This window comes from Apteryx rowi, unplaced genomic scaffold, assembly GCF_003343035.1.
Source record: "Apteryx rowi isolate R43461 unplaced genomic scaffold, aptRow1 scaffold_6, whole genome shotgun sequence".
Classification (NCBI taxonomy): Eukaryota; Metazoa; Chordata; class Aves; order Apterygiformes; family Apterygidae; genus Apteryx; species Apteryx rowi.
This window is the reverse complement of record NW_020450871.1, coordinates 263,306-289,955: the sequence shown is the minus strand read 5'-3', so window position 1 is coordinate 289,955 and position 26,650 is coordinate 263,306. Positions and strand designations below refer to the sequence as shown.

The window sequence follows — 26,650 nt, the reverse complement described above, 5'->3', positions numbered from 1 at the left end:
GAGGAATATAATTATCCCCCACTCCTGAAAGAATTTTTAAGATATTTTTTGTAACAGTGACTCATATCGGCTTAGAGCTTGAATGACATTTTAATTATTTAGGCTTTTTTTTTCATTTTGAATCACCAAAGTACATCAGCCTGAAAGGGGTACAGTTGGGCAGAGTAATCTGCGTAAGATGAAAAGGAAGGATTTCGCGTGTCAAAGTTCAGCCCCTTTTCTTCCCGCGAGCCGCGTCGCGGCGGCGGTGAGGCCGGGTGATTCAGAGGCGTGCAAAACAGGTTCCTCCGCCTGCACGCTCACCGGCCTCGCGTCGCGGTGGCAGATGACAGATCCTCTTTGGGTCTGTGAATCACTTCTCCTGGCGTCAAGTAAATAAGGGAAGTTTATCTTCTTCTGAGATGTTTTGCTCCTTACCCAAAGCGCAAAAACCTTGATGATTCTTCCAGGGCGGCGCCTCAGTATTTTGCTCTTAAACTGATCGTTGCGCCCGGGCTCGGTCCCTTGGGGAAGCGGGGTCGGGTGCAGGCGCCGGGGCGGCTCCGCGGCCGGTGGGTGCCGCCGGGTGCACGGAGGTGCCTGTAGCTGCCTCGGCGCCTGCTGCTGATCGCGTTGAGGATGGTCGTGCTGAAGGACCAGCCGGAAGCGAGCGCCTGGCGCATGTAATTAGAAGGGCATCAGCTAATTAGGGAGTCAATGGAAAGGAGAGTGAGCGYGGGAGGGACAGAGGGGCAGGGCAAGGGGGAGAGGGAGAGCGAGGTCTGGGATCGAGCCTCCTTTGCACGGGGCWGACGCGTGGGGAGCAGCTCCGCGGCACGTCTGGGAGGAGGGTGGTTGTGCCGGCTTGGGTCCACGTGCCCCGTCCCCGTGGGACGCTCCACCTCTCTTCCATCAGCATGGCCAAGGGGCGTCAAAGCAAGGGGACTGGACTGGCAGCCTGGAGTCACGTGGTGGTGGCTGGGTGAGGACCCTGGGAGGGGAGGGTTGAAAAATGGGTTCGTGTGGTTTCCACTGGGTCCRTGGTTGACGTGGATGTTGCGGGAGGACTCCTGTCTGCCTCTCCTGGGGCAGAGTTGCGCGGTTCCCACTCGGCATCTTCCTTCACCTTCTGCTGGGGTTCTGGGAGCTCCTAGAGAGCCTCTGGCTGGTGGTAGCAGCGACCAGATGGGCTTCACAAGCCAGCRTGTTGCTTAATCCTAGTAGTAGGAGCCAGGGATGATACAGTAAGGCAGGAGCCTAAGGCAGCTCTCTCCAGACATGATGCTCTCCCTACAACATCTGCCCTCCGGAGAAGGGGCCAGGTTCACGCTGGAAGTGGTGCTGTGTAGTGAGCTAGGTAAGACGCCTGTTCCTGTGAGCTTGCGATGCTTGGCTGAAGGCGGGGAAGTTCTTGGTGACATCTTGGCCCTGTGGTTCGGGAGCTTGCCCCGCGGCCGGGCTAGCGCTGCCCTGCTCCTGCCACCCCGACCTGCGCGTGGAGCAGGGCTGCTTCAGCATCTGCAAGGCTTCCCGAGCACCTGCGTCCTCGCCCRTTCAACCCGGGGGCTTGCCCCAAGGTGGTGTGGCAAGCTGCATGCCACCGAACGGTGAAGTGCTTGGCAAGGGTTGCTTCTCCGCATGTGCTGCAAGTTCCCACTTCTGGTTTGTAGCATGGATGTAGCCGTGGAAAGCGCTGCCGTACGTGGGCTGCGGGAGTGCTGGCCGGCCCCGTCAGGGCTCCAGCAGCCCCTAGGAGCGTCCGAGAAAAGAAAATCCCGTAGGAAAGCAAGGGCCGATCCTCTTCATGTATTCCTCCTCTTTGTGGATTCAGAGCGCGGTGCCCAGCACGCTACCGTGCAAATTCAGGTTTCGGTACGGTGATACCCAACGGAGACGACGTCTCCAGCAGAGCGAGCCAGCAGCTCCCCAGCTCGCGTCCCTCCTTCGTTCTGCCTCGCGCGCCGGTGTTGGGTTTCACGTGCCACTGTGTGCGGCGGCCACGGGTTTGGGATTTTTGCCATGATTTAATCAAACTCGTGAAATGTAGAAATTGAAAGCTGTTGGTAACTTCCCTCTCTCTGGCTTAATTTCCACTGAAATCCCTGCTGTTGGATACTCTTTCAGAGATGGGGAAGGGAAGGGGGCATGTGAGGTTACTTAATCAAGCAAAACTGGAATTGATTCATTAGGAGCAAAGGGTTGATTTGATTTCCACCCCCAAAGCCCCCTCGCCACCACTTGGCAAACTTTGCAAATATCTTTGCAACAATCTGCTTGGTTTGAAAGAGAATTTCAGTCAAAAATAGCTAGTTTTCGGCTGGCATAATTGCTTTTATAAACGAAGTATGCTTAAGGACTGGTTAGTTGACTTGCTAGCGGTACCGAGTCCTGCGGCAGGCAGGCRGCAAGAGGATGAATTTTTTTCAGTGTGGGTTTTGCCCAGAATTTCCTGGGTGACAGTTTTGCTTTAGGTCACAGTGTAAATCACTACAGCAACGCTTCTGCGTCCACTCAAGTTACTGCCCGGTGGTCTTTCCTTTAAAGCTGTAGTTCAGCTGTTGAATCTAGTGATGGTGCTTGAGCCAGAAGAGGATCTTGCTCCRTGCACTGTAGCTGAGAAATAAAATGAAAGTGCAGCAACAGAAGCACTCTGCTGTTTTTCAGACGTCACCTGCAGTGCATCCAGGGAAAAAATCAGATGCTTTGGAAATGGCATTTACGCACGATTTTGAACGCGTGGATGCCGATCAGGGCCGGTGTGTAGAGCAGCGCGTGGGGATAAGGGGGGACGGCATAGCGATTCCGGTGATTAAAACCAGGCATTTTATTGAACATCATTTAAGGGGGAAAAAAAAAAAAGGCTTAAATGTAGTTTTCCTCCCCCTGTGAAAAATGCTAGGGAATTTAATGCACCTYGGCTGTGGGAGCCGGGGCGCCCGGAGGCTGGCGCTGGGAGCAGGTGCTGCGTCTCCGTCCTCGCCGGGGCTGCTCAGCCGTGTCCCACGGGAGCGGGCGAAGCCGGCGAGGGGGTATTGAGCCCATATTTCATTCCGGCTGCTAATTCAATCCAGGGTGAACGTGCGATGGCTCCCTGCGGACAGCAGCGCTCGGAGACTTCGGAGGGGGCAGAACGGCCTGGAGACGGAGTCGGCTGTAAATCAGTGTGACAGAGATCTCGACTTTCCCCTTCTGCAGGCCACGCTGGCTTATTACCCGAAAGGGCTGATTTGTACGTCCTGGCTGCCGCGAGCTCGGCTGACGGGATCAAACCCCCGTTTCTGTGGAGGCACCATCYGATCAGCATGAATTTAATAATTCTGCTCGGAGCTGGATTCAAAGCAAGGCCACGGAGGGGAAAGGGCAATTGCTAGTTCACTTAGCCACCTGTTGCCTTCCCTTTAGCTTCTATTTAATTTGTGTTGCCGAATACCTTTCCCTTCTGATACGCAACGCTTTGAAAGTCCCTTCACCCGCCCCGACGTGCAAACGGAGCCGGCAGCTGGGGGSTTGCGTGGTTTCTCCTCGGGGTGCGAGTGTGGCCGGGAGCGTGCGTGTACCTGCAGCGTGGGGAAAAGAAAGTCAACTTGGAAAGCCACTTCCCTCCCCCCCAATGCACACACGCTTTTTAGTTTTATCTGATGATCAGAGCTGATCATAAAAAGGGAAAAATTGGGCAATGTTTCTAAAATCCCCTACTTCCTGCCTGCTAGTCTCCTATCCTTGCTGTATTTTAAAATAATGCAGAAATTCAAGTTTTTAGCTAATGCTCTGCTTGCTCAAAATTGGGGAGAAACTTGCCAACATTAAAAAAAAAAAAAAGTCATTTTGGAATTTAGATAATGAGAAACAAAATAGTGCATTGAACTTTCTATAGCTTATCTTCTCCTGGCATAACTTTTCCAAAGAATGGCATCAACCCTGGACAATATTAGAAGCCTGCCTTATATTCTGCCGGGTTGGAATAATTTAAAAATATGTGCAAATTGAATTCCTGTAACAAGAATGAGTTGAATTAACAGAGTAAAGCCGAATCTAGCAGAAAATGGTTTTCCCTGCTTTTCTGTAGCACCCATAGAGATCGATGCTTTATTCTGTATTTGTGCAGCGCCCACCACGACGGGTTCCTGTTTCATGAGATCAATTCATAGCTGCTATCACAGTGCAAATAGTAAAAAACCGTATGTAGTACGGAGTCAGGTGCTGTTTCAAATTGCCTTGAAGCTTTAGGTTTTCTTTTCTTTCAGACTCGGGAAACGCAGTCGGCATGTTGTAGATAACCATGAATAACGACGTTACCAGCTGGCATGTAGCCCCCGCTGTGCGCGCAGCCTCACCTCTCAAGTTTAATAAAAAGCCAGCAAGATGGTTGTGTTGGACAAGGAGCTGAAAATGGGATAACAGAGGCTTTCCCCTCCTTCGTGGGGGAGTCTTACTGTATTCGCATCTTCTAGAGGTCTCAAAAGGGCCGTAAAAGCTGGGATGGTTTAGTCTGTTTAGGAGCGGTCCAGTGGCACTGCCTGCATTCGCTCTCCAGTGACCGAGGGCCGGTAGGAACCTGCCACACGCTGCGGCGGTGCTTTCTCGGGAGTTAACGGTGGCTGGACTCGGGATATATTTTTCTGCTTATTACCTACCTGCAAGCGTGGCCACGCACCTTTTGGCAGCGTTAACTAGCGCAGAGCTAATTGATCTGTTCTGGCGTCATGTGTAAAAACGCAGGGCACCTAAAGATGCTCGAACACCACGGGGAGAAATTGGGAGGGGCGGAAGGGGACCGGGTTTAGGGTGGGTGTCCCGAACTCTGAAAAAGGTGGAGCGGGCTCTGAAATTGTTGGGTTTTTACATTTGCTTCCTGACCCTCAGACCTAGTCTTCAAAAAGACTAGAAGCTTGTGAGAGAGAAAGAGATCCAGCCGGAGATTGCCGCGCTGGGTGTACGAGAGCGGCTGATTTGGGTACACCAGAGATGCACTCAGCCTCTGCTTGTCTGAGGGCAGGGATGGGGATTTTTCCCTGTGCTTTGATCTGTGCTATGGCAGCATAATCTGCTGCAGCTGTGGAGTCTAGGCCAGCTCAATATACACAGAGAAATCTTGAAAATGGATTGGGAATTGTTAGCAGACTGAAAGAAATCCAGTGAACGTGAAACTCCAGCAGATGTAAGGATCAACATTTCCTCCCTTCCCTTCTGTCCTCCTGTTCCTATGCTTGGTTGGACCCCTGTCCTCCTCTTAATTCACTTTTCTCCTGATGCTTCCCTGGATGCTGCCAGTTGGAGCAATTAATGTGTGTGTTAGTTTATAGGAYATAAACACGTCTGCATTCAGGCATTTTCAGCCACCAATGTCTGAAATTCATGTGRTTCACTCTAAATACCTTGCCTACAGTCAACAGCTGCTGCGTGAGGCCACACGCTCGTAGCTAGCCAGTCCTCAGTGCCTCCACGTCCATCCTTGTGATGTGCTCAGCAGYGCCTTTGCTGTGGCCGTGCACACACGATGGCAAACACCAGCTGGCTTCTTGCTTGACACCAGTCCCATAGCAAGGAGATGCTCTGCTGCACCTTCTGGTGGTCCCATGCAGAAGGCACAGCCAGAAGGTCCAAGTGGAGTTTTCCTCTGCATCTGCTAGTGCTGGGCTCTCACAGTGGTCAAGTTTCTCCATCCTGCAGCTGCAAGACCTGTCTCCCTCCTCTGACCTGTCTGCTATGAGTTTGCCAAGGAAAAAAAAGAGGGTGGCCAAGAGGAGATGGTCTTTTCAGGGTAGCATGCTGCCCAGCTCCSGGGAGGATTGTGTCTATTTGAGTGAGGGTTTCTTACCGCCCCAGAAGGGAAACTCAGCCACCTCTGGAGAAGGCAGTGGAGGAGGAGTGACTTCCACAGATGAAGAAAATAAGTGGCAAGAGCTAGATGTCCTGGTGTATTGACACAACGTCCTTTGCATCTGACTGTTGGCTTCAAGTGACAGCTTGTGGCATTTTGATGTGTCGTTGCAAAGCGGAAGAGCCCCAGATGTGCTGCCGCTTACCGTGGTCAGGGGAGCTTCATTGCTGCCGTTCAGTTTGGCTGGTTCTGGTAGAGGCAAGAGTCCGTCGAAGTGGAGGAGTGTTGCAGGCTYTCACGCTGTGCTGGAGTCAGGTCTGCCACGTGTGCTTCAGGCGAGAGAGGCTAGCTCACGTACCTTAAATGATCTCCCTGCAGTAGGCTAGAGTTTCCTAACGCAGCCCTTTAGTAGCCCCTGGGGCAATAGTGTGATAAAACTGCCTGCAGGCCCCAGGGTTCGTTGTTTATTCTTGCTATATCGCTTAGTATATTTAAAAAAAAAAAGAGAGAGAGAGAGAGGAATGAAATCCAATCCCTATAGACATTGTCTCATTTAGTGTTACATGCTTATATAATAATTTGGCAATTTTTGCACCTAGAAAGAAAAACACAACTTGCCCTCTGAATTCTTTCTCTGTTTARGAGGAAGCTCGGACCCGGGGATGCTTCCAGAGGCTCTGCCAGTCGTGGCTCCTTCAGTCCCTTCAGTGACTTTATACTGTCCACCCAAGTGGCTCAGGTGGTCTCTACTGCAACATCCCTTCTACCAAGGAGGATGCAAAACATTAACTTCCCCTATTGAATGTGTCAGTCATCATAAAACCAGTTCCCGTGTAATCTGATTTGCATACTTAGTTGATATAAGATGAGCTATTTGAATTTGAAGGCAAAAACCTGTTACGCTCCCTTTGCTAAAGGCCTCCTTTTCCTTTTGTTTGCATGTATTTACTGGGCTGGGATAGCAGCCCAAGGGATAGGACAGACGTGTTCTGCAGGTAGTCACCTGAGACGGGTTGGAGACTGCACGGCACAACCTGTGGGCAGCCAAGGGCCAGCCTGCTCCATCTGCCTGCAGACAGAGATGGTCTCAGAGAAGCTGTGCAAATGCGCAAGGGAGGCGTATAGATCTCATCTTTGCATGACTTGAGACTGAACCTAAAACAGTTCATAAGGGTGTAAGATCGTAGGACTTTCCACAGGATAGTGTTTCTCAAACTGTGGGTGCATCTTCAAGAAAGCAGGAGCTGGCTTCCAAAACTGGCAGCACAAACCAGATCATCAGGGGAGAGTGTGTAAAAACAGAGTTCCTCTGCGCGTGGAGCAGTGTGGTACGTCGGAGCTCTTACTGTGTGCGTCCGTACCCGGAGATGCACAAATCCCACAGGGGGATGGATCCTCAAAGTCCTCCACGCAGCCACGCAGGGGGAGATACGCTTTGTCTTCCTGCGGCGGTGGCAGGGTGGGACCAGGTCTGGACACGGGGTGGGCAGTTTACCTTCACTGCATGCAGAAAATACAGAATTTACCCATCTTGTATACTAGACAGCAAGAGTGCAGTCAGTTTTATTCGATGAGCCAGGGCTGCTTGGTGCCGTGGTCCGTTTGGCCGCCTGGGGAGCCGGGATGGGCTACACCGTGGTCGTGGAGGTAGTGTTGCAGGGCCGGTCTGCACGGCACACGTTCTCATTTCGTGGCCCTCCTCGGAGGAGATGAAACTACGGAGCACTTCGGTTTTCAAGCGCTCTGTGCTCTTGTTTCCTGGCCCAACTTCATTTAAAAACTGGAAAACTCACGTGCCAATGTGGGTGTGAAAGGGGACCTTAAAGCACCGGCAGCGCGAAGAAGACATGAAACTCTCCGTAATTATGAGTGTGGGAGTTTTCTATACTGAAAAACAGATTTGATTTTAAGAGCTTTAAGTGACTTTTCTATTTGAAAGCTTTATAGTAAACAAAATGTGATTAACTCACTTGATGACTCATTGCAGGAGAGCTTTAGATTTTTCGTATGGTGTGTTCCTGTCATAGACTCGTTTTAATTATCCTTACTGAATAAGAGAGCTTGATAACAGCTTGGACAAAGTAGGAGGGAAGGTCATCAAGATAGCTGTCCGTTTTTAATATTGCAGCATTCTTGCACAGAGCCGTTCTTGACGTCCGTTCTGCCGGTGACAGGGCTGTCAGCCGCGGCGCATCCTGCGAGATGCTATCAGCGGATCCTGTAATTTTAGAAAAGGTTCCAGGGGCAGAGCGAACCGTGGGTGATTTGGGGGGGGAGCTGAAGCCATGGCTGATGACAGGGAACCTGTCTTGTCCCTTCCTCCCCCCCCAGTTCCTGGCCTCTCCAGCAGTAGTGTAGGAAAAGTGGCAGGTCTGTTTTATACCTCACCGGAGTGAAATTGCAGCGCGGTCACCTTTACCYGGGCCGGCTCTGCCAGCGCCTGCCGTTCCCATCCCGCTCCTCTTATCTTAATGTGATGCCATTTTGTGGCCCTCATGCTTCGTCTGTCCCTTTTGGACCGATTCTGCTTGGGTTTGGTGGCAGTGGGGTTTTTCCCGTTCGTTTTTTCGTGATGACCCTGAGATGCAGCCTGGTGCCAGGGTATTTCTAGATCTGAATTTCTGGTGTGAAGCTATCGTGGATGCACCTGGAGCTGCTCCCAGCTCTTGCTGCTGGAACTGGGGTAGAAAGAGGCATTTGTTCACCTACCAAAATTGAGATCTGAGGGTGACTGGAGAAATATTCCCATTTTACTTTTTTTTTTTTTCAATTACTTGTTCTCTCCTACTGTTAGGTAAGGCATCAGTGTTTGTTATCTGTATGGTAAGCGTGCACAAGGTCTGAAGGTGCCTCTTCCCTCCTGAGGCTGCTGGGTGGGTTCTTATGTAGAAGGACTCTGTCTTTGTGGAGCTTTCCAAAAGATTTATGGATCTGGAGGCCAGAAGGGCCACGCTGGGCACCTGTGTTGTACAGGGCACCCACCATCCACGATCGGAACGTGGGCAGTGTTGGTTTTGTACCGTTCCCTAATTCCCCTGCTGTGCAGAACCAAGGCAGATGCTGGGCGGAGAAGTCTTTGCATTATTGTTATCCTCTTTTTTAATCACTTTTGCAAAAGAATTAATTATTACTCATTGCTGTATCTTCTAGATCTTTCTCACTGATCACATAACATTCATTTGCTCTCTTGCATCTATAGCATTTGCCACTGGTTTTGGCTGCGAGGTTATGGTTTTTCCTGCTGCCAATAGTTTATGCTAAGAGCTTGTACTATCTATCTAGTGTTTTCTCGGTTGGCCACAGGACTGTGTTCCTAAGAGTGGCCTGGCAGGTGGTGGACTGTCTCTCATCTTGCCGTATGAGATGCCCTGTGAATACGCTGGGCTTTTACTGCCTTAACTGTACTGGGTTCTTCAGGTTCATTCTTGGCTAAAATTTACAGATGTAAATTGTCTGGACTCACTGATTTTGAAATTGTTTAATAGTTTCTGTTTGTTGTCCTCTTCAGCTAACATTGGAATGAAAAATATTTTGGTTTTGTATGAGTGGAAAAAAGAGGAAAAATAATTTGGAGCAGCAGATGGGCAAAATCTGCTTTAACTTAGCAAGGTGCCTGATAACAGATATAATTTAAGGCTGTAAATAGCCCTACTGCAGACTAGTGGGGTCACCCGTATTCACAAAGACATGCATGTCTAAACATCATCTGGTGTAAGGCTTAGATCCACAAAGGTATGTTGGTGCCTATTTCTTATTAATTTATGCACCAAATAAGCTCAAAACCATTTTTGTGGATCGTTGTTTGTGTAAGAAAGTCTATGCTGGGTTAGGCCCAAGGTCCAGCTAACTTATTATATCATCTCAAGTAGCTGCCATTAGCAGATGTTCAGGAAAGACTATAAAACATAAAATGATCTTCTCCGCTCCTAGCAGTCAGGGGTTCGGGGACTTTCCAAGGGGGAGGCTGTGTTCAGAAGTTACCCTCAAGCCTGTCCTCTGAGAATTTAATTCCTTTTGAACCCATTCGTACTTTTGGCTTCCACAAAGTAAATTATTTGCTATGTGGCAAAGTACGTCCTTCTGTTTGTTTCTAAACCAGCTGGTTGCTACTTTCATCAGGTTGCCCTTGCATCTTACATTAGGAGAAATGGTGAATAATCATTCCCAGTTGACCACCTACATATTAGTCATGAGTTTCTAGAGCTCTGCTCTCTCCTCTCCTTCGTGGTCTCTTTTCCACACTGAACAGTCCTAGGCTGTTAAAYGTTATACAGCTCGTATACAGGATTGGGAGCTGTGTGATGTTGGTGTTTGGGCAGGTCACTGGATCTCGTGGTGGCGACATGGCCCCATTCCTGGAGGCCTCCAAAGAGGGGAGTGAGGTCTGTTGTGTTGGTGGTGGATCTCCGCCATCGAGAGGTGCAGGCGCTGGGTTTATTTTCTCTCTCGCTTTCCTGATACGTCGATAGACTGCTAACCAAGACTTTTCAGTTTCCCTCTCACTAGAGGAGGGTTTTGGGGGGTGTTTGTGGATATTTATTTATGAGCTCTGGACAGTTGTCGGAGGTGTTTAACTCCCTGGAATCTATGATTCTCTTGAGCCCCAAAACCTGCTAAATAATGCTGTAAGTAAAGAGTTTTAAGCAATGTGGATGAAACTGATAGGTCAGGGTATGCCTTAGTGCTGTGATCTCCTTTGAGCTCCCAGATTTTGGCACTGAAAGATCGCTGGTCTTTTCTGGAAAACATTTCCTATTAAAAATGTAAAAAGCTTCAGGATGCTCCCAGTGCAGCCAGCAATGGATCCTTAAAGAAACTCCATGTCTTTTTCTACTAAAGAAAGCAGGAACATTATAATTAGGGGCAATGTCAGAAGGTAGGCAAATATCCCCTAATTGTATGCAGATGATAGAGCTGGTCTCAACCTTTTGACTAGTGAAGCCTTCCTCAATTTGGGATATTGTGATCCTAATCAGAGACCTTTAGCCGTACATCAAAGGCGTCACGGTGAACCTGCATACCTTGGGGCTGGCAYGGCTTGATTGCACGGCTTCCTGCTAACAGACTCATCTCTGGCCAGGTGTCTTTCCTGCTGTGGACGACTGATTCCTTTTCAGTCTTCATCACTGAGGCAAAGAAATTTAATCCCAATATTACTGCCAGCCCTGGAATGGACCCACTGATTTGGAAATTTCACCCTCTTGTTGCCCTGAAATATCAATGCAGAGCAACCTCCGATACCTGCTTATTTCATTGCCAACCTCTAACCTAAGGTAGAGCAGACCTGTCATTAGTGTATTCATCTGTGTTTAAATCTGTCAGCTTCCTTCCCCTTCTCCTCTTTTGTTTCTCTAATTACTTTGATTGCATCTCTGTATCCAGCTCAGGGCTTGGGCTGAGCTGGGAAGGCCGCGTGGTTTGTCCTCCTCGGCGGCAGAGCGTTAACCTTTCTCTGAGGGACAGAGGCGGCTCTGCCAGAGGGAGAGATTTGGGTCTGGGTTTTGAAATTCCTCGTGCAGCTGCGTTTAGGTTCGGAGGGAACTTTTCAGCATAGAAAACCGCCTCAGTTGCAGAACCTGGTTTCAGACCCTTGCCGTGGTTGTGGTGCTCTGCTCCTCCCTCCGTCTTGCCGGTGCCGCGGGAGGCAGGCGCTGGGAGCCCGGGGCTGTCGGTAGCCTCGCTGCAACGACGCTGTGGCCCCATGCGGGCAGCAGTTTGAAGCCCTTGGAGACCTGYGGTCTGCATTAGGCACCGGGCATTAGGCTAATAAACCTTGCAAGCTGGTCCTYGCTCTCCTGCATTTTCCTAAAGTTGGGGCTGGAGGTTGGTTCACACGATTCACGTGAAAGGTGCTGAGTCAGCTCGTTGGGCATCTCGCACCCATAGCAGCATCTTTCACAGAACAGATGCCAAAACTGCAGATGCCGCCTTCAGCTCAGGCCCTTTTGTGGACTCATCAGGTCCTGAGCTCTTTCTGCTCTGTAAACGCAGGATTAGTTCCTCAGGTTGGGTTCAGATAATGAAGACATCCGTTTCCCTGACAAGCTGCACCCCTTCCCTCTTGCTGTGCAGACATCCATCATCGCAGTGTCTTCCGCCACCCTTTAAACAACATGTCATGTTCCACCAGGAATGGCTGTCAAATTACTGTCAATAAACAAGCTGCGGAAGGAGCGTGTTGCTCAGGGCCCTGTCGGAGCGCTCTGGTTTGTTATGGTCTCCAAAGGATGGTGGACAGACCTCGGGTGCAGATGTGCAAGGGATTCAAAGGTGGTGCTTGTTCCAACCTCTGTGGTTCCCTGCTGTTACTGGATAAGTCCCTGGAGTTTAACCAGCATAACTGACATCTTGAGATGTACCTTGATGTTTAAGGTAAAGGAAATGAAACATTTGTGACTATTTTTTTTATTTTTCAGGGGTTGATTAAAATTCGAGGAGATCGCTGCTGGAGAGAGCTAACTTGCATGGATTATCACTACGAGGTAGGCGATCCACACATCAACACCAGTTTCTCTCAACTGCTTCACTCTGCTAGAAAAATTTGCTCTAAACTTTTCTCCTCTACCTGCCAGTTCTCCATGTTGTTCTTTATTGTTGCCTTCTGTCTCTGGCAACTCCATCAACGTCCATGTGCCAATTCAGTGATGCTGTTTTTCCCAGCCTTAGTCTTTTGAGACCAATTTTTCTGCTTTTCCTCCCTTGATGATGGATTGAATCAGGAACAAACGCGAGCTCCACCAAGAGCTCCCGTTGTCCAAATGGTGCGAGGAGGGACCAGAGAGGCCTGGTCCATAGCAGCGTGCTGAGTGCTTTCTGCTTACTCTTCCAAAACGCAGGCACGTGGGCAGAAAGAGAGCATCTCGGTGCTGTTCAAGATGCTGCGCACTAATCGTTGGCAGTTCAGAATTATACGGTTTTCTCTTCTTGACATCTGTTTCAGTGATTACGTTACATTCTGATTATAAACTGTGGTTTGTGTGCTGGCTCTGAGTATCGTCTCTTCTTGGATTACGGAGAGAGGGAGCTCGGCCTCCCTTCTGTGTTCTTTTACCTATATTTTGGCATTTGAATTTGATATGAGCAGTGTTTAAAAAAAAAAAAAGAGAGAGAGAGAGACACTATGTACAGTGGCACTCAGCTGAGCAAGTAGCTCTGGCTCCATAACGAAGTAAACAAAACTGCGAGCAATATTCCTTTCTGCAGATTAACATCAGAGCTGCTGAAAATGGCACACTAAATTGTAATGCCTCTGATCTCTAATGCATTTCCATCTGATGAGCTGGGGAGCGTTCGGCATCGGCTTGCGCAAGGCTGCAGAGTCTTCGTCGTGCTTTGCTGGCGCAGTGGCTGGTGTCGTGTGAGTCCAGCGTTGCTGAGAGCTGCGTACGTGTTTGTGCTTGAACCAACCAGTCGTGTTCGGATGGGGAGCCTGAGCTGTCGATCCCTGGACGTGTACATTTGGGGTGAYGTTCTCAGCGGACCTTCATCGTGTCTGGAAACCATTTCCCCCTTCCAATTAAATCTGACAGCGCCTGACTTCCCTGACCTTCAGAACGTGTTCCAAGGTGTTGCCTATGAATTGCTTTTTGCTGGGGGTAGGGACGCTTAACGGGGAGAACRGGGAAGTTGTTGCAGCATCTCTTTCTTTCCACCATGGCATAAAGAGAAATCCATGCGAGTGCCAGGGACCACGTTACCAATCCTGTTATAGGATTAGGATTTCTCTTTCCAAAATAGGAAAAATTGTATCAGTTTCCCAGGCACTGGAGCCTTTATCTTTCACTCCTATGACCTAGTTAAGCGGTTCCACTTTTTGAAACGGAATTTTGCAGGTCTGGAAAGCAGTGTCTCCCATTCCGATTTTAATGCTACTTTTTTGTTATTATTTACTTTTGCTATTTTTTGCCCCCTGACTGCAGGGAAGGCCTATGAACAGCGCTGCTCGCTGAGCTCCCAGCGGACTCTGGGGGTCCTGCTGCTTTCTGAGTCCAGCTTCAGATGCAAAGACCCTTGAACGCTGCTGCCGTTAATCCCGAGCACAAAGGCGGCTGTGGCGGATCGTCCCGGCTCCGTCTTTGCCTAGCAGCGAGCGTGCCCCTCTGCTCCGCACGCTGCGAGGCACCTGGCAGTAGTCAAAGAAAAGCCGGCTCAAGCTGAGCTCCCCYGAATTCCCCGGCCGGCTCCGCTGGTGACCCCAGCCCACAACAGTCAGCCTGCGTAATCCCAAATATTTCAAATCAAAACCAGAATCAGTTCTGTAGCCCAGAAGGCTAATTAAGACCATTCCTGTCATATCCATAACGCAGGATTCCCGGCCTGCGAAAGTAATTGGGAACAGGGGCACGGGGCAGATCACATTATCAATATCAATTATTTTAATCCGCACAAAAGAAGCTGCAATAAAAGGAAAATGAAAGAGGCCGAACTTCGGCTGCTAGCGGCAGCAGACAAAGGGCTGCAATTCACCTGTTGATCCGAGTTTTCTGCGTGCCCCGTTCCCGCGAGCCGCGGGACGGGTGGGCTTTTGGTAACGGTTCAGCCCGTAGCCAGGGCTCGCTGCGGGGGAGCGCAGCCCTTGCCGCCGCTGCCGGCGATCGGGGCCGGGAAGGGAAGCCCAGGCACGTCGGGAGCTGTTAAAGTTCTCAAGCGCAGAGAATCCGGCTCCAGCCCCGGTGAAGTTTCTGTTTAGTTAGCGCTTGCAGGCAGCTTTCCAGGGGAGCTGTAGCCATAGACTGACCGTCACCGACTTCCACAGATATGATCGCATGAGGCCGGTAGAGGGGAGGGGGGGAAAAAATCAGCACAGAGCTCTGGGCTCTACCTGTGCCTTCGTCATGCCGTGGTCAGCTCTTTGCATGGCTGTCTCTACCTGGCGTCTTCTCTGATACCTCTCTTGGTACGGGACCATTATAAAAACGGCCTTAATTCCTCCCTTTTGGGCTTTACTCGCGCTCACTCGGCAGGGGAAGCATGTGACGGCGAGGAAGCCACTCGCAGAAATGCAGCGCGGAACAAGCCCGTCCAAATCAAACTACCCAGTGGGAGGAAGAAAGGGGTGAAGCTGAAGATACCTCTGCAAGGGAGGAAAGGAGCTAGGAATCTGCTCGTAATTAGAAGGATAGACCTGGGTATTGGACCAGCTCGTACATGGACCTGGGCCAAATGGAGTCTGCTGTGATGTGTGTTGGCCACCCCAGCTCTCGTATTCCAGTCCTGCACTGCGGTCCAAGATCTACATGTGCTCCTTTGCCAAGAGAATTAATGAAAACACATGGCCTCCATCTCTTGCATGTTGAGCGCACCCTGGACTATTTATTTGTAGTAGAACCAGCAGCTATGCTTGTGGAAAATAACATTTCCACTTTTGTCAGGAATATTGTATAAAATAGTAAAATGTTGTTATGGCTTGGGTAATTAAACGGAGCATATTTTTCCTCCCTTTTTCCTCTCTTATGTATAGGGCCTTAATCCCAACCTTTATGGAGATCTGTTCTTCAACTGAAGACCCTCTGTTTAGAGGACTTACGATCTGTAACATTATGTAATTTGGAGAGGGAAATGGCAGAATGCATGGTTTACATAGGAAAGGTATTTTCCTACCAGCCTACCACTCCTCTGATCCCTGAGGAGTAGATGGACTCCAGTAAGTGTGGAAGAGAAAGCAGAAAGACCCTACCAGAGATGAGAAGTTCGATCCTTGCTGCATGCGCAGCCTGGCGCATGGAAACGACCAGGAGCAGGAGATTGGGGGTGAGGGTAGAAACACTCAACAGACTAATCCTGGGTCTAAATGCCAGGAATCCCAAACTCTGCTCCCATGCTGGAGAGTTACCACAAGCAGGGGATTCGACCTCTTTCTGCATTAGTGCCCTTGTTAAAAGGGGCCAGAGGATCCAAGCTGGGTGTGTGCGCTTGCACCCTGGGGTGACGCAGGTCGGGTATCCTGATGCCCGGTGTGTGCCAGCGGCCAGGTTTGGCACGTGAAAATGGCCCCGCGCTGTTGGTAATTGGCAGGTGAAGTCCTGGGCTCTGACATGCAATGAGCTTTAGTTACCGTTCATGGGCATCGCGGGTGTTTCGCTACTGGCTGTGGTTGGATGGCTTTTTTCCTATCTATAAGAAATCCCAGTTAAATCGGAGGCTTTTAGGCCGTGCGCAGTGGAACCTGTTTATGACGCAGTTAATGCAGAGGGAAGCCGTTTCTGTGTTTTAGGTCTGTTTGTCATCATTATTATTAAGCATTTATCTACTGTGTACACAATGGTTTACAAATATGTATGCAGCGGTTTGCAAACGAGAGCTCGATTTCTGCTTCCCCTGGAGCCCAGGGCAGGGATCCCACCGCCTTCGGTGCAGCCCTGCCTGTTGGGCAGGAGAGAGGTGGCCTCCGCTGCCTGCTGAGCGCGTCCCTGCAGTGGCGTTCCCACCCGCCGCGGAGCGCGATCGCGTTGGCCGCCCTGGGGAGGAAGCGTAGCGAGAGGCTGTTGCGGAAGGTTTTGTGCCGCGTGGGGCCGTTTCTGGAGCGTGCACAGCTCGTGGGACATTGCCAGGGTCTAGGCTGGAGCAACCATCTGACCTGCTCCAGGAGGTGCCGGCACCGAGGGCCAGGCGAGGGAGCAGGGAGCACTAGCTGCTCCCCGGGGGCCTCTTACCGCTCGCTCCTCTGCCAAGCTGTATCTGGCCGCGGTTTGCTGATTCGGGGTGTGCTGCTTCGCTGGCGTAGGCACGACGTCTTAACGTGCTCCAAATGGAGAAAAGCCTCTGTGCGAGACCCGTGTTTAAGATCTCCCCGGCAGGCCCGCGGCTCTCCGAACCTCGCTCTCGGACCGCGGAGCACCTTGCGAGCAGATGTCTTGGCACCGCCAGGGTCGAGTGGCACGGGCAGGAGATGCGCCTTTCTGACCYGCAGCCGGTCCAAACGGGGCCTGTGTTTTTGGATGCCGGTGGTGGTCTTGGCACAATAGTTAAGCTGAGGGGTTTGGAAAAGGGAAAGTCCTACGTGGTCGCATCTAGTCCGTCCCCTCGTACCCGGCGCAGGACTCTTCCRGGGGCTGTGAGCCAGCGATGCGTCTCGCCGTGGCTGCCAGAGTTTTGCTGCTTTTTAATTGCAGCCACACAGACAAATATCTTGTAAAATTCAGCCACCAACTGGTAGGAGCAGCTGCCGGAGCAGCTGCCCAGGCAGCCCAGCGCGTAAAACAGATCCCCGCTGGGCGCCTTCCTGCTCGGCATGCCTCGCGCTGGACACGGCGCGGCAGCGGCTGGCCGTCCCCGGGGTCGCCCGCGTCCCGCCGGTGCCCTCTGCCCGGCCGGGCCGTGCAGCGCCGGGGGGAAAGCACCGGCGGAAGCGCGGGAGGTGCCAGCCCGCAGGGGCAGCAGCAGCGTCCGCCAGGCAACGAATCTGCGGCTAATGTGCACTGAATGGAAGGGAGCTGCGTTTTGTTTTTTGAATTTTGAATTTTCTTTATTTTTCAAGTGACGTTTTGACAGCGATGCCTTTTAGCGAAAAATCTCTCAGTGCTGTGCATCCATTCCTGCAGTCAGCCTTGCAACCTGCTAAGGAAGGCAAACTTACTGCTGATGCAAAAATGAGGCAAAGGGGTTAAAAAAAAACAACAAAAAAAAAAGCAGAAGCAAAAGGTCTTTGGCAGTGTTGGAAGTGGGATTCGGGATTTGTTTCCCCACTGTGGAGTTACCCGAAGATGCTCAGGATGGGCAGGACAGACTGAAGGACTGAACCAGACGCCAGTTAATGACTGAGTCGCATTTTAGGTCTTCTGAATTTGAGAGCGCCACAGGCGAAAAGCTCCCTTCTTTCCGTGCGACACTGCACAGCCGCAAAGGTCACTACTTCTAATTCCTACAAATTGCTGCTAATTATTCTATAACTTGTTTCTCCTCAGTAGTTGCTGTCAGCCAGTGCTGCAGCTCTGAGCATGCAGCAGGTCTCCMTGCGCTGAGCAGCTCCCCGAAGCACGGTGGTGTCTTTTGTGCCTAATGATGTGCTTGCTGACGGACAGCTGTGCCGATACGGAYGAGGAGGAAGCTTTAGCGGCTCTTTAAATGCCTCTTGTCGTCTTTTCTCCCTTCTCTTCTCCCTRTTAGAACCTGTTAGACTTTTCATCTACCTTTGTCCAACCTATTAGGACACAAAAAGTAATTAAATACTCATTATCTAGCAATTAATTTAGAAACATAAGAAAATGATCTGCTTGTCTCATCCCTGGTGTCTCAGGATAGGCTATATCCCAACAAGGGTTGTATTGCTGGGAGCAAAAATGCTCCGAATGCTTAGAAGCAGGAGGTTGGAGCTCTTGCTCAAAGTACCTTTTTTAAAGTTGCAAATGAGGGTGAAACAAAAGGTGCTGAATTAGGCAGGAAATAAGATTATTTAAAACATGTTTGAGAGTGCCATGCRAAGCATTTTGGAGATCTGCTTTTTAATAATGTGTTATGAAATATTTATGTAGCATCATAAATTTACAATCATTGGCACTTTACAAAATTTCCTCCATTCTGAAGAGAAGAAAGGTGAATCCTAGCAGAACTGATAGTCACAGTAATAAATTATTAAAGCCAATAAACAGTCACAAGCTCTTGCTTCACTTTGAAAGTCCTGTCTTGGCCTGGATATAGGTATGATGGACAAGCTKTCCAGAAACGATGTATTCTAGGGACGGCATAAATCTTGCCCTTGTAAGGAGCACCAAACGGAAGACGAACACCCGCCGGTGGGCATTTCCAGCCAGGCGCAGCTGCCCCTGTGGGCTGGCACCCGCTAGGGAGAGCGGTGGGGTGGTTTTGCTGGACCCGGARTGATGCGGGTGTCCTCCTCCCCTCGCGCAGTGCCTGAACCTGCCCGGTTTTGCTGATGGGGAGGTTGGTTATCAGCAATAGGAGAACAACTTCCTTCCGTAGAGCCTCTTGTTAAAGCATTGCTGGTCCATTCAGGCCTTTGTGTGCCAGCACTGGCATCAGTGAATGGCGACGCTAAAATGAGATGGAAATCCGTTTCCGGAGGGGAGAGGGAATTTTTAGCAACTGCTAGGGGAAAAAGGAGAGATGGCGAATGAGCTTCACGTTCAGTTGAAGCTATAGAAAGTAAGAAAAGAGGCTCTTTCTTGCTAGGTGCCGAGAYGTACGGCTGTTCAAGCAGCTTCATCAGAGAAAAGGTGTTGAAAATCCAGTGTCGGGTGAAGCAGAGCAGATCAAGAGATGCTTCTAGCTTCGACCCCGCTTGCAGCCCCTGGAGCCGAGTCGCGGTCGTTGGGAGTTACCGAGGTTAGGGCTGCTTCCGAATCCCCGTGCGGGGTTTCCTAGTGAACGATAAAATTGGGAAGCAAGACAGACGTGATGGTCCGATGATAACGCACGATTCAGCTCCGAGCCAAGGCTACTGACGTGCGGCTTTTTGGTCTCGAATTATTGCTCTCTAGCTGCTGGGATGCCAACCCAGAGGTCTCTGAAAGACTTTGAAGTCGTCATCACCGTTTTCAACTTGTCGGACAGAAATTTTGCAGTTTTCCCAAGGAGAGGATATTAGACCAAAAGTCAGAATAATTTAAGGTGATCTTTGAAGCAGGGAGCACATATGTTTTTGTATTGGCAAGGGGCGTTTTGAGTAAGTACTAGCGCTGCTCCCACAAATGGGGTTGTAGAGGAGCGGCGTGACGTGGGAAGGACCATTCTACATGTAAGATTTGTCTATAAATCTAAGCTTTAACCTAGAAGGAGATTTCAGGTTAAGTTTAAATACAAGCTCTCCTCGTGCTAATTCAACATTAGGGTAAATGCAGACAACGAGCCGTGATTACGTGCGCAGGGAGCGGTGGTTGTAATTGTGAGCAGAGTTACCAAAGTTGAGTTTGATCACGCTGCCTGCCAGTCATCTTTGCTCCATCTTTAATTAATTAGGATTTTTCCTTATGAAGTCCTTTTAACTGACAATAAAGCACTAAAATGCACAATTACCATTACCGGTCAGCTCTGCTTCAGTGTACGGTATTGTTCAATGCCCTGAAGACCTCTCCCTAGGGTTTCATAGTGCTTTTTTTCTTCTTTTTCATGCAAAATGGACTTTATTGCATAAACCATATGTTTTCAGAYGAAGCTTGCCACAGAATTGATTCAGACTTGGAGGAGGAGGGACAAGATACAACCTTGACTAATGCTTTCTACACAGGGARTTTTACAGGTCAGGTTTTTCCAAAAATATTCAACTTTCCTCTGGGCATGGGGTGTCCGGCGGTGGGGTGGGCTCACCGCTGCTGTGGTTGGGAGCGCGGTGTGTGACAGGGTGCCCTCAGCTTTCGGGAAGGTTGTGAGAAGTGGCCGTGGGATCYGCTAAAAGCGCCAGGGGTTTCTGGGATGGTGCAGAGCCGGTTGTTCCTCAAAGCAAAAGTTCAGTCTCTGGAAGACATGTTTCGGTGAAATCATGGATGAAGGGAGCTGTTTCATCTGTATCCTCGCTGGACAGYTTGCCTCGCAGACGCTTTGGGCTATCTGTGCCTAAGGCTGCTGTTGATTCGTTTTCTGTAAGGGGAGCAACACGGAGGAAATTGGATTCTGCTCATGGTGGATCATAAATGAAGTTTGTTTTCACCTGTTGTTGTAAAAACACAAACCAACTGTTCTTTGAATTAAGACTGATACCAAAAGGAAGAGCATGCTTGTGTTCAGCTTTTGTTTTTTTCAGTTGGTCATAAGTTTTGAAAAATGACCTTTTCCGAGGCATAAGTGAAAAAACAGTCGTCCCCATTCACACATRTTGAAGGGCCATTTAGTGGGGATTTGAAGCTAAGGATTAGGTGCTTTCTTCTGGTTTTTGGTGATTTGCATGATGTCAGTGCTAGCGCTGGAAGAAGGGCTAATTCTTGACCTTGCCTGTGATCAATTAAGTAACAAGATCCATCATAAGGTAAGTGCATGAAGCAATAATATTGGCAGATAAACGTCAACACGACATCAAGAGCTTATTACACTGTATCTGGATTTTGTATCAGGCTGCTGCATGAAGGTCTCTATCTAAGACAGGTTTTCAGATGAATCCCAGGTGCTCTATACTGAACGCAAGATGTGTTTGARTGGGATTTTGCTGGAAATGTTTGTTATTCCCAACTTTGGGCTGGGCTTTATTGTTCTAATAATAGGTAAATACACAGGTCGCTTAAAAAGACAGGGAGAGAAAGCTTTTAAGGGTGGAATTTGTGCTCAGCTTTGAAGCATTTTGGAAGACAGGAGTGTGAAGTATTGCTTGCTTTACACAGGTCTGATTTACTGGCAGAAGCTTACTGGAGCACAATAAGAGATTCAGCGACTATAAATTTCAGCTGAACGCTTCTAGGAAAGAGGCCCGATTTTCCAGGGCTTGGGCCCTGGCAGCATGCTCCGCTGCAGATGATCAGCACTTCTGAAAATGAGCTCTGAGCTCTCCAAAGCTGCGAAGTAATAAATTTTCAGAAGTGTAACCTTCCTTGCGGAGTTGCAAGTTTMGAAGCCGCAGTGATAAATACTGACGTTTATGCCCAGTCGTGTTGCTCTTGAAAGCGCAAAAAGGAATACCGGTTTCCCACAATCAAGCGATGCTCCAGAAGGACTCAGGTAATTAGTAACGTTGGACTTTAATCAGAACAAAACCAGATTTCTGCCATCTGCAGGGACATGATGGGTGTAGCGTGAGTACGGCAGGTGGGGAAGCTGCCTTCCAGCTTGGCTTTCCATCGGCCAACAGTTGGTGCAGCGGTCTGGCTTGTATTAGCCTGAACAGCGTACATGAAAGGCAAATGATACCTGGATTCTCAACCACCTTAAAGTCAGCATCAGTTCAGCTTTTCTCCTCGCTGGGACCAGCATCCCAGCAGTAAATTTAGAAGGGGAGAAGAGTGTCGGGTCRGTGAGCTATCGAAACCAAAGGCAGGGCTGCAAATCAGCATCGTAAAGCAGGCGTCCCATCTCCGGCCCGCGCTCAGGAAACCACACACCGCTGAAGTCAATTGGACTTAAGCAGGTGCTGAGAGAGAAATTTTCGAACCCGCTTTGAAAGGAAACCAGTGGCAGGAGTTTGTGGGATGGGGTAAGAAGGCAGTAAATGATCCCTCGCCGGCTCCAGCTCCCACGGTGTGCAAAGCCCGCGGGTTCTCTGCCTCGTTTTTCCTCATCTTTTTGGTTCGGTTTAGGAATTGCCGCCTTCTGGGTGTGCTCCTGCAGCAAAGCCATCAAAGATAAAGCGAGTGACTTCTGTGATTTTTCACATCGGTATAAGCCAAACCAGCTACCGGCACCTGTCCCTTGGGTCACCCCCCCCCCCCCCCCGCCGCCCCAGCTTTCGGTTGATTTCCAGCGATATTACCACAAAACGGGAGAAACTAGCACGAGTTTAGTGGAAATGGCCCCCAGGGAACTTTCTGTTGTGAGTCTTTGGAGGCTTTTGAAGCGTAGGAAGACATTATCCCCTCTCCACCGCCGGGATCGGGAGCAGAGCTGTCAGTCACACGCTGTAAATGCATTGGTAATATGCCAATACCGTTTTCAGCAGTAATACAATTCCTCTTCCTGGATTCTTTTCTGTTTTTCTTAAGGATTTGTTTTAAGCCGGGTGAAAGCTTCCTGTACAACGATTGGATTTCATCTCTTCGTTACACTCTCCCACTGTTTCAAACTCGTTTACAGACCACCCAGGACCCTCGGCGCTCGCCGGCAGCATCGGCGTCTCCTCTCCTCCTGCCCTCGCCTCGGGGCCTTTTCGGTGCTCGTCGGGTTAATCCGCGCACCCCGCTTCCCGGCCGCGTCCCGGCCCCCCGCGACCTGCCGGCGCTCGCGCGGCCTTCGGGGCCCGGGAGGGTCGTCAACGTTGCCGATAACGGAGGGAACGCGCCGACGGTTATTTAAATTGTAGTTTTACGAGCTCGTTAACGGTGCGTTTGAAGGAATCTGCGAAGAGAAGCAAAATGGCAAGTTTCAACGCGGAGAGGGCAGGGGCGGCAAAGGGAGCCGAGGAGCTGCGCGGCCGCCCCGCGACGTCCCCTCGCCCGGGGGCGCCTATCCCGGCGGGAACTAGTCTCCGCGGCGATAATTCCACTAACGATTTGCCGCCTCGCGCGGCTGCTCGGGCGTTAGACCCTGTCTCGCCCGGCCTCCCGCGCGGCGGCCCGGGGAGCGTCGTTCCTCTCCCGCCTTCCCGGTGCTGGCGGGGGATCGGCCGCCGCTCCGGCCCCCTGGCTTGGGAGACCCTTGGGGCGCAGGCTGCCGCCGGCCAAATCGCAGGGATCTTCCCTTGCCTTCGCGTCCCGGAGTCTAAGCGAAACTGAAACTCGAGCACACGCAATCGAACGTACTATCAGCGGCGGAGTGCTGCGTGTTCGGCTCCAAAATGCAATTAAATTATCGGAAAAAAGTTGTCTGCGTCTCTGCCATCTGCCTTTCCCGGGAAAGCAAAGCACGTACATGCTTTTAATTGCAGATGGAGTTTAAACAAATAGGGCATTTGTTTACAAGCTGCTGCTTTCTTCTCTGGAGATCAGATTACATTTTCAGCAGATTATGAAAGCATGCTACTGTTTCTTCTCTTTCTTGGACTATTAAATGTGTTAAATTGTTTAATGAATTTTCACATAATAGGGAGATAAATCAGTCCTAATTTAATAAGTGAAATATTAAATTTGTTGCCTGCAAAACAACAGATACAGAAAACTTGCTTCAAAAACTGCATTCCCCGTGGTGGATGTGTTTGTGCATGTTGCTTCCTCTGTTCTTGTACTAGGGTTTTCTCACGGAATAACCGTAAGAAATTTTTGCACTTCTCAGTTTAACACCATGTTATTTGTTGTTTGCATCAAAAGTTTTTAATTCAGCTTTAAGTTTTATTTTCACAGAAATGTCAGACTGTACAGGAAAAAAACCCATCCATGGGCAGAATTTCCTAAAGTGGTAGAGCCCTTTCTTTTGCTGTTAAGTTTGAGCCGTTTGAGTATTTTAATTTATGCTGTTTCCATGTAATTGTCTATGCATTTCTCCAACTTTGTGTTGAGTGAGCAGCTGATTTGAATTGTAACATGCAGGTAATGTCCCCTCAGTAACCTGGGAGGGGTTTTTGCCTGATATAATTATTATACATATTTCCCTTTCTACAGTGAATCTGGAAAAACTCCATTTATTTGTCCAGTACAATTTGTTTTTCTTTTTTTTCCTTGCAACTCTTACTGTGCTCGTAGGAAGCCCTGGTAGCTCCCAGTGTCTGCAGAAAGCAGAGCGTGGCATTAAGGTGGTGCATGAATGAGTTAACAGAACTCTGTGCTGTGGTGTTTTGCTCCAAAGTCGTGTGCGCCAAACTGACCTTTAATCTTGGAATATAAATCACTTTCCAGTCCTATTATTTGTAAAATCCTACAGACTTGCAAATGCACAAAAGAAGCCTTTGTCTCCTATTAATTTAATTTATAGGTTAAAGTTTCAAATCAGTGGCAAGCAAAAACTGATTTACTATTCACTTCAGGAATTGCCATTCTGGAAAGCATTGCATTTGCTAGACTGCCTAAAAATTGTGATATGTAATTAGGAGCTTCTGTAATTATATATAATGTAATATAATTTGCTTATCTTTTTTGGTATGTACTAAACATAAATGCTGGGAGGGTAACTCAATGTGAATTAGCTCTTTCAACCCTAAAAACTCGACAGATCCTTAAAACCACTGTTTTTTGTCTCATTCTATTAACATTGTGACAGCATCAATATTGTCAAGCATTTAAAGCTGCTGCCTTTTCTTTTTGTGTATAGAATCATACCTTCATCTTTTCGTACAATGCCATTGTGCAGCAACAAAAAATAGTCAGTTCCGTGATAAAAGAGGAAAAACAACGCAGTTGTTTTCCCATCAGCTTAAAACAAAACAAAATCCTACTTTTTAATTTAATTTAAGCTATGGAATTCCAGTGTGGAGACAGAAGTGCAACTGTGGTTTCCCTTCCCCAAGTTAGGAGTGTTCCCATCTGCAGCTCAGACCCATTCCTTACACTTCATATTGTGATTTCCATTTAAGTGATTTTGTAACCAAATTGGAAGGGTGAAAGAAAGTGAGTTTTCCCTTTTCTAATCTGTCTCCCATTAACTCAAGAGACAAAGAGCTAAACCTTTTTCATAACCATGTTGTCATATCACATTTGAGTTTAAAAGGTTTGATTGCACAAGGTGTTTAGTAAAAGCTTTTACCTCTTGACCAATTTACAGAAAAGGGCAGATTGTGAATTGTTGCTCTTGCAAGCATTATGGAAATATTTGTATTAAGAATGGCACTTATCGTACTCATATTTATGAATTCACTTATCTGTATTTTCCAAGGATCATATTCTTCCTTTTCCCTCTCAGCCTGCATGTCTTGATGGCTAAAAGGGGTTTTATTGCTTTAGCATTAATCAAGACATTTGACAGAATTGAACTGGATCCTGTCCAATTAGACTGAGACAATATTGAATTTCGAACTGTCATGTTGGATCCATTTTAATGTAACACAAGATTGTCGGGCTCTGCAATCAATACATCAGTTTAATAATCCAAGCCCGGAGCGAATGAATGCCCACCTTTCCCCGTGGCGGATACGGCAGCGGAGGTTCGTGGAGCTGGGCTGGGGCTGCGTGCTAGGGTTTCCATGAGACTGGTGAGGGCACGGAACAAAAACGGCAGCGGATAAGCCGGGAGCAGGGATTTTTCCCTTCCTAGAGCCGTGCTCGCTGAACTCTCCTTCCTTAGGAACCTGCTAACATCTGGTGTCGGGCTGCTGGTTCCCCTCTTCCCCCGGGCTCGGTGCTCAAAGCGCTCGGCTGCCTTGGCGAGCCGTGGCCACCACCCTGTATTCACCCACGTTTTCCCTTAGGAGTAATGTTGTTTTTTTAACTTCTGTGTGTCAGCCCATCCCAGTTTATGCAGAGGAGAACGCGGGGAGACATTAACTGGAGCTAAGCAAATGCTGCTCAGCAAATAATACTGTATTAAACAGCATTTAATGAAATATAAGATGTGAGTTGGCTTTAATACCCGCTAGGCCAACTGTATCACTTCCACACAGAATACGTAGGTTTGCTGGTAGTTCAAGGGCCTTGCAACGATCTTCATCTTGTGTGATAAAATTTCCTGTCATCTGTCTAAGGAGTAGAAATAGTATCCTGTGCAGGAGGTGGCCCACGCTCTGTATGAAATGAGAGTTATGAGTGGTAAGTCCTTAAGGCAATAGTTGCAATAAACAGTTTGCAGGCAGCCCACAATGGAAATCTGTTTGAATGTGTTACCCTTGGCCTCGAGGCAAATAAGTGAAATATTTTAATTCAGGGAGTTAATTGCAATTTTAGGAGCCTTTCAATATCAAATTTGGCAGATGATGTGGAACGTTGTCCTGCTCTACTCTAGGCCAGATGACCAGCAACACCAGCACAGATGTTGAAGGCAAACTTGAGCAAGAACAGGCTGGGAATGTTTCTTGAGTCGTTATGTTGTTCATTAATGATTTTTTTAGTATTGCTGCCACACTTGAAGTTGGTGCAAATCGCCATAAAGAATAATTCCAGTGACTGTGGAACAAGGGCCCCATGAGCAGATGATCGTGGTGCAGCCCTGAGATCTCTAACCTTTACTTGCCAGCTCCAAGTCCCTTCTTTCGTTTGTTCTTCCCTCGCTCACTGGCTTTGTTGGTAAACAGGACTGATGGACGTTTCACAGCCTTTTCCTCCTTTTGAACATTGAACCTGAACTATCTCAGTGCACGAGGGATTGACAGGAGAGAGCAGGAGCCAAAGAAAACTGCAATAGCCTCTTTTCCTTGCCAAAAGAAGTGAAAGAATAATGTAGCATGTAGTTATCAAA

General features: G+C 49.0%; 1 protein-coding gene across 1 annotated transcript in view; it reads left to right on the top strand.

Moving 5' to 3' along the window:
- LMF1 (lipase maturation factor 1) overlaps positions 1-26,650 on the top strand; it is a 205,341-nt gene that overhangs the window by 67,609 nt on the left and 111,082 nt on the right. The window contains exon 3 of the mRNA XM_026083289.1: positions 12,217-12,282. Within this exon, the coding sequence (XP_025939074.1) occupies positions 12,217-12,282 (66 nt within the window). The remainder of the gene's footprint in view (positions 1-12,216; positions 12,283-26,650) is intronic.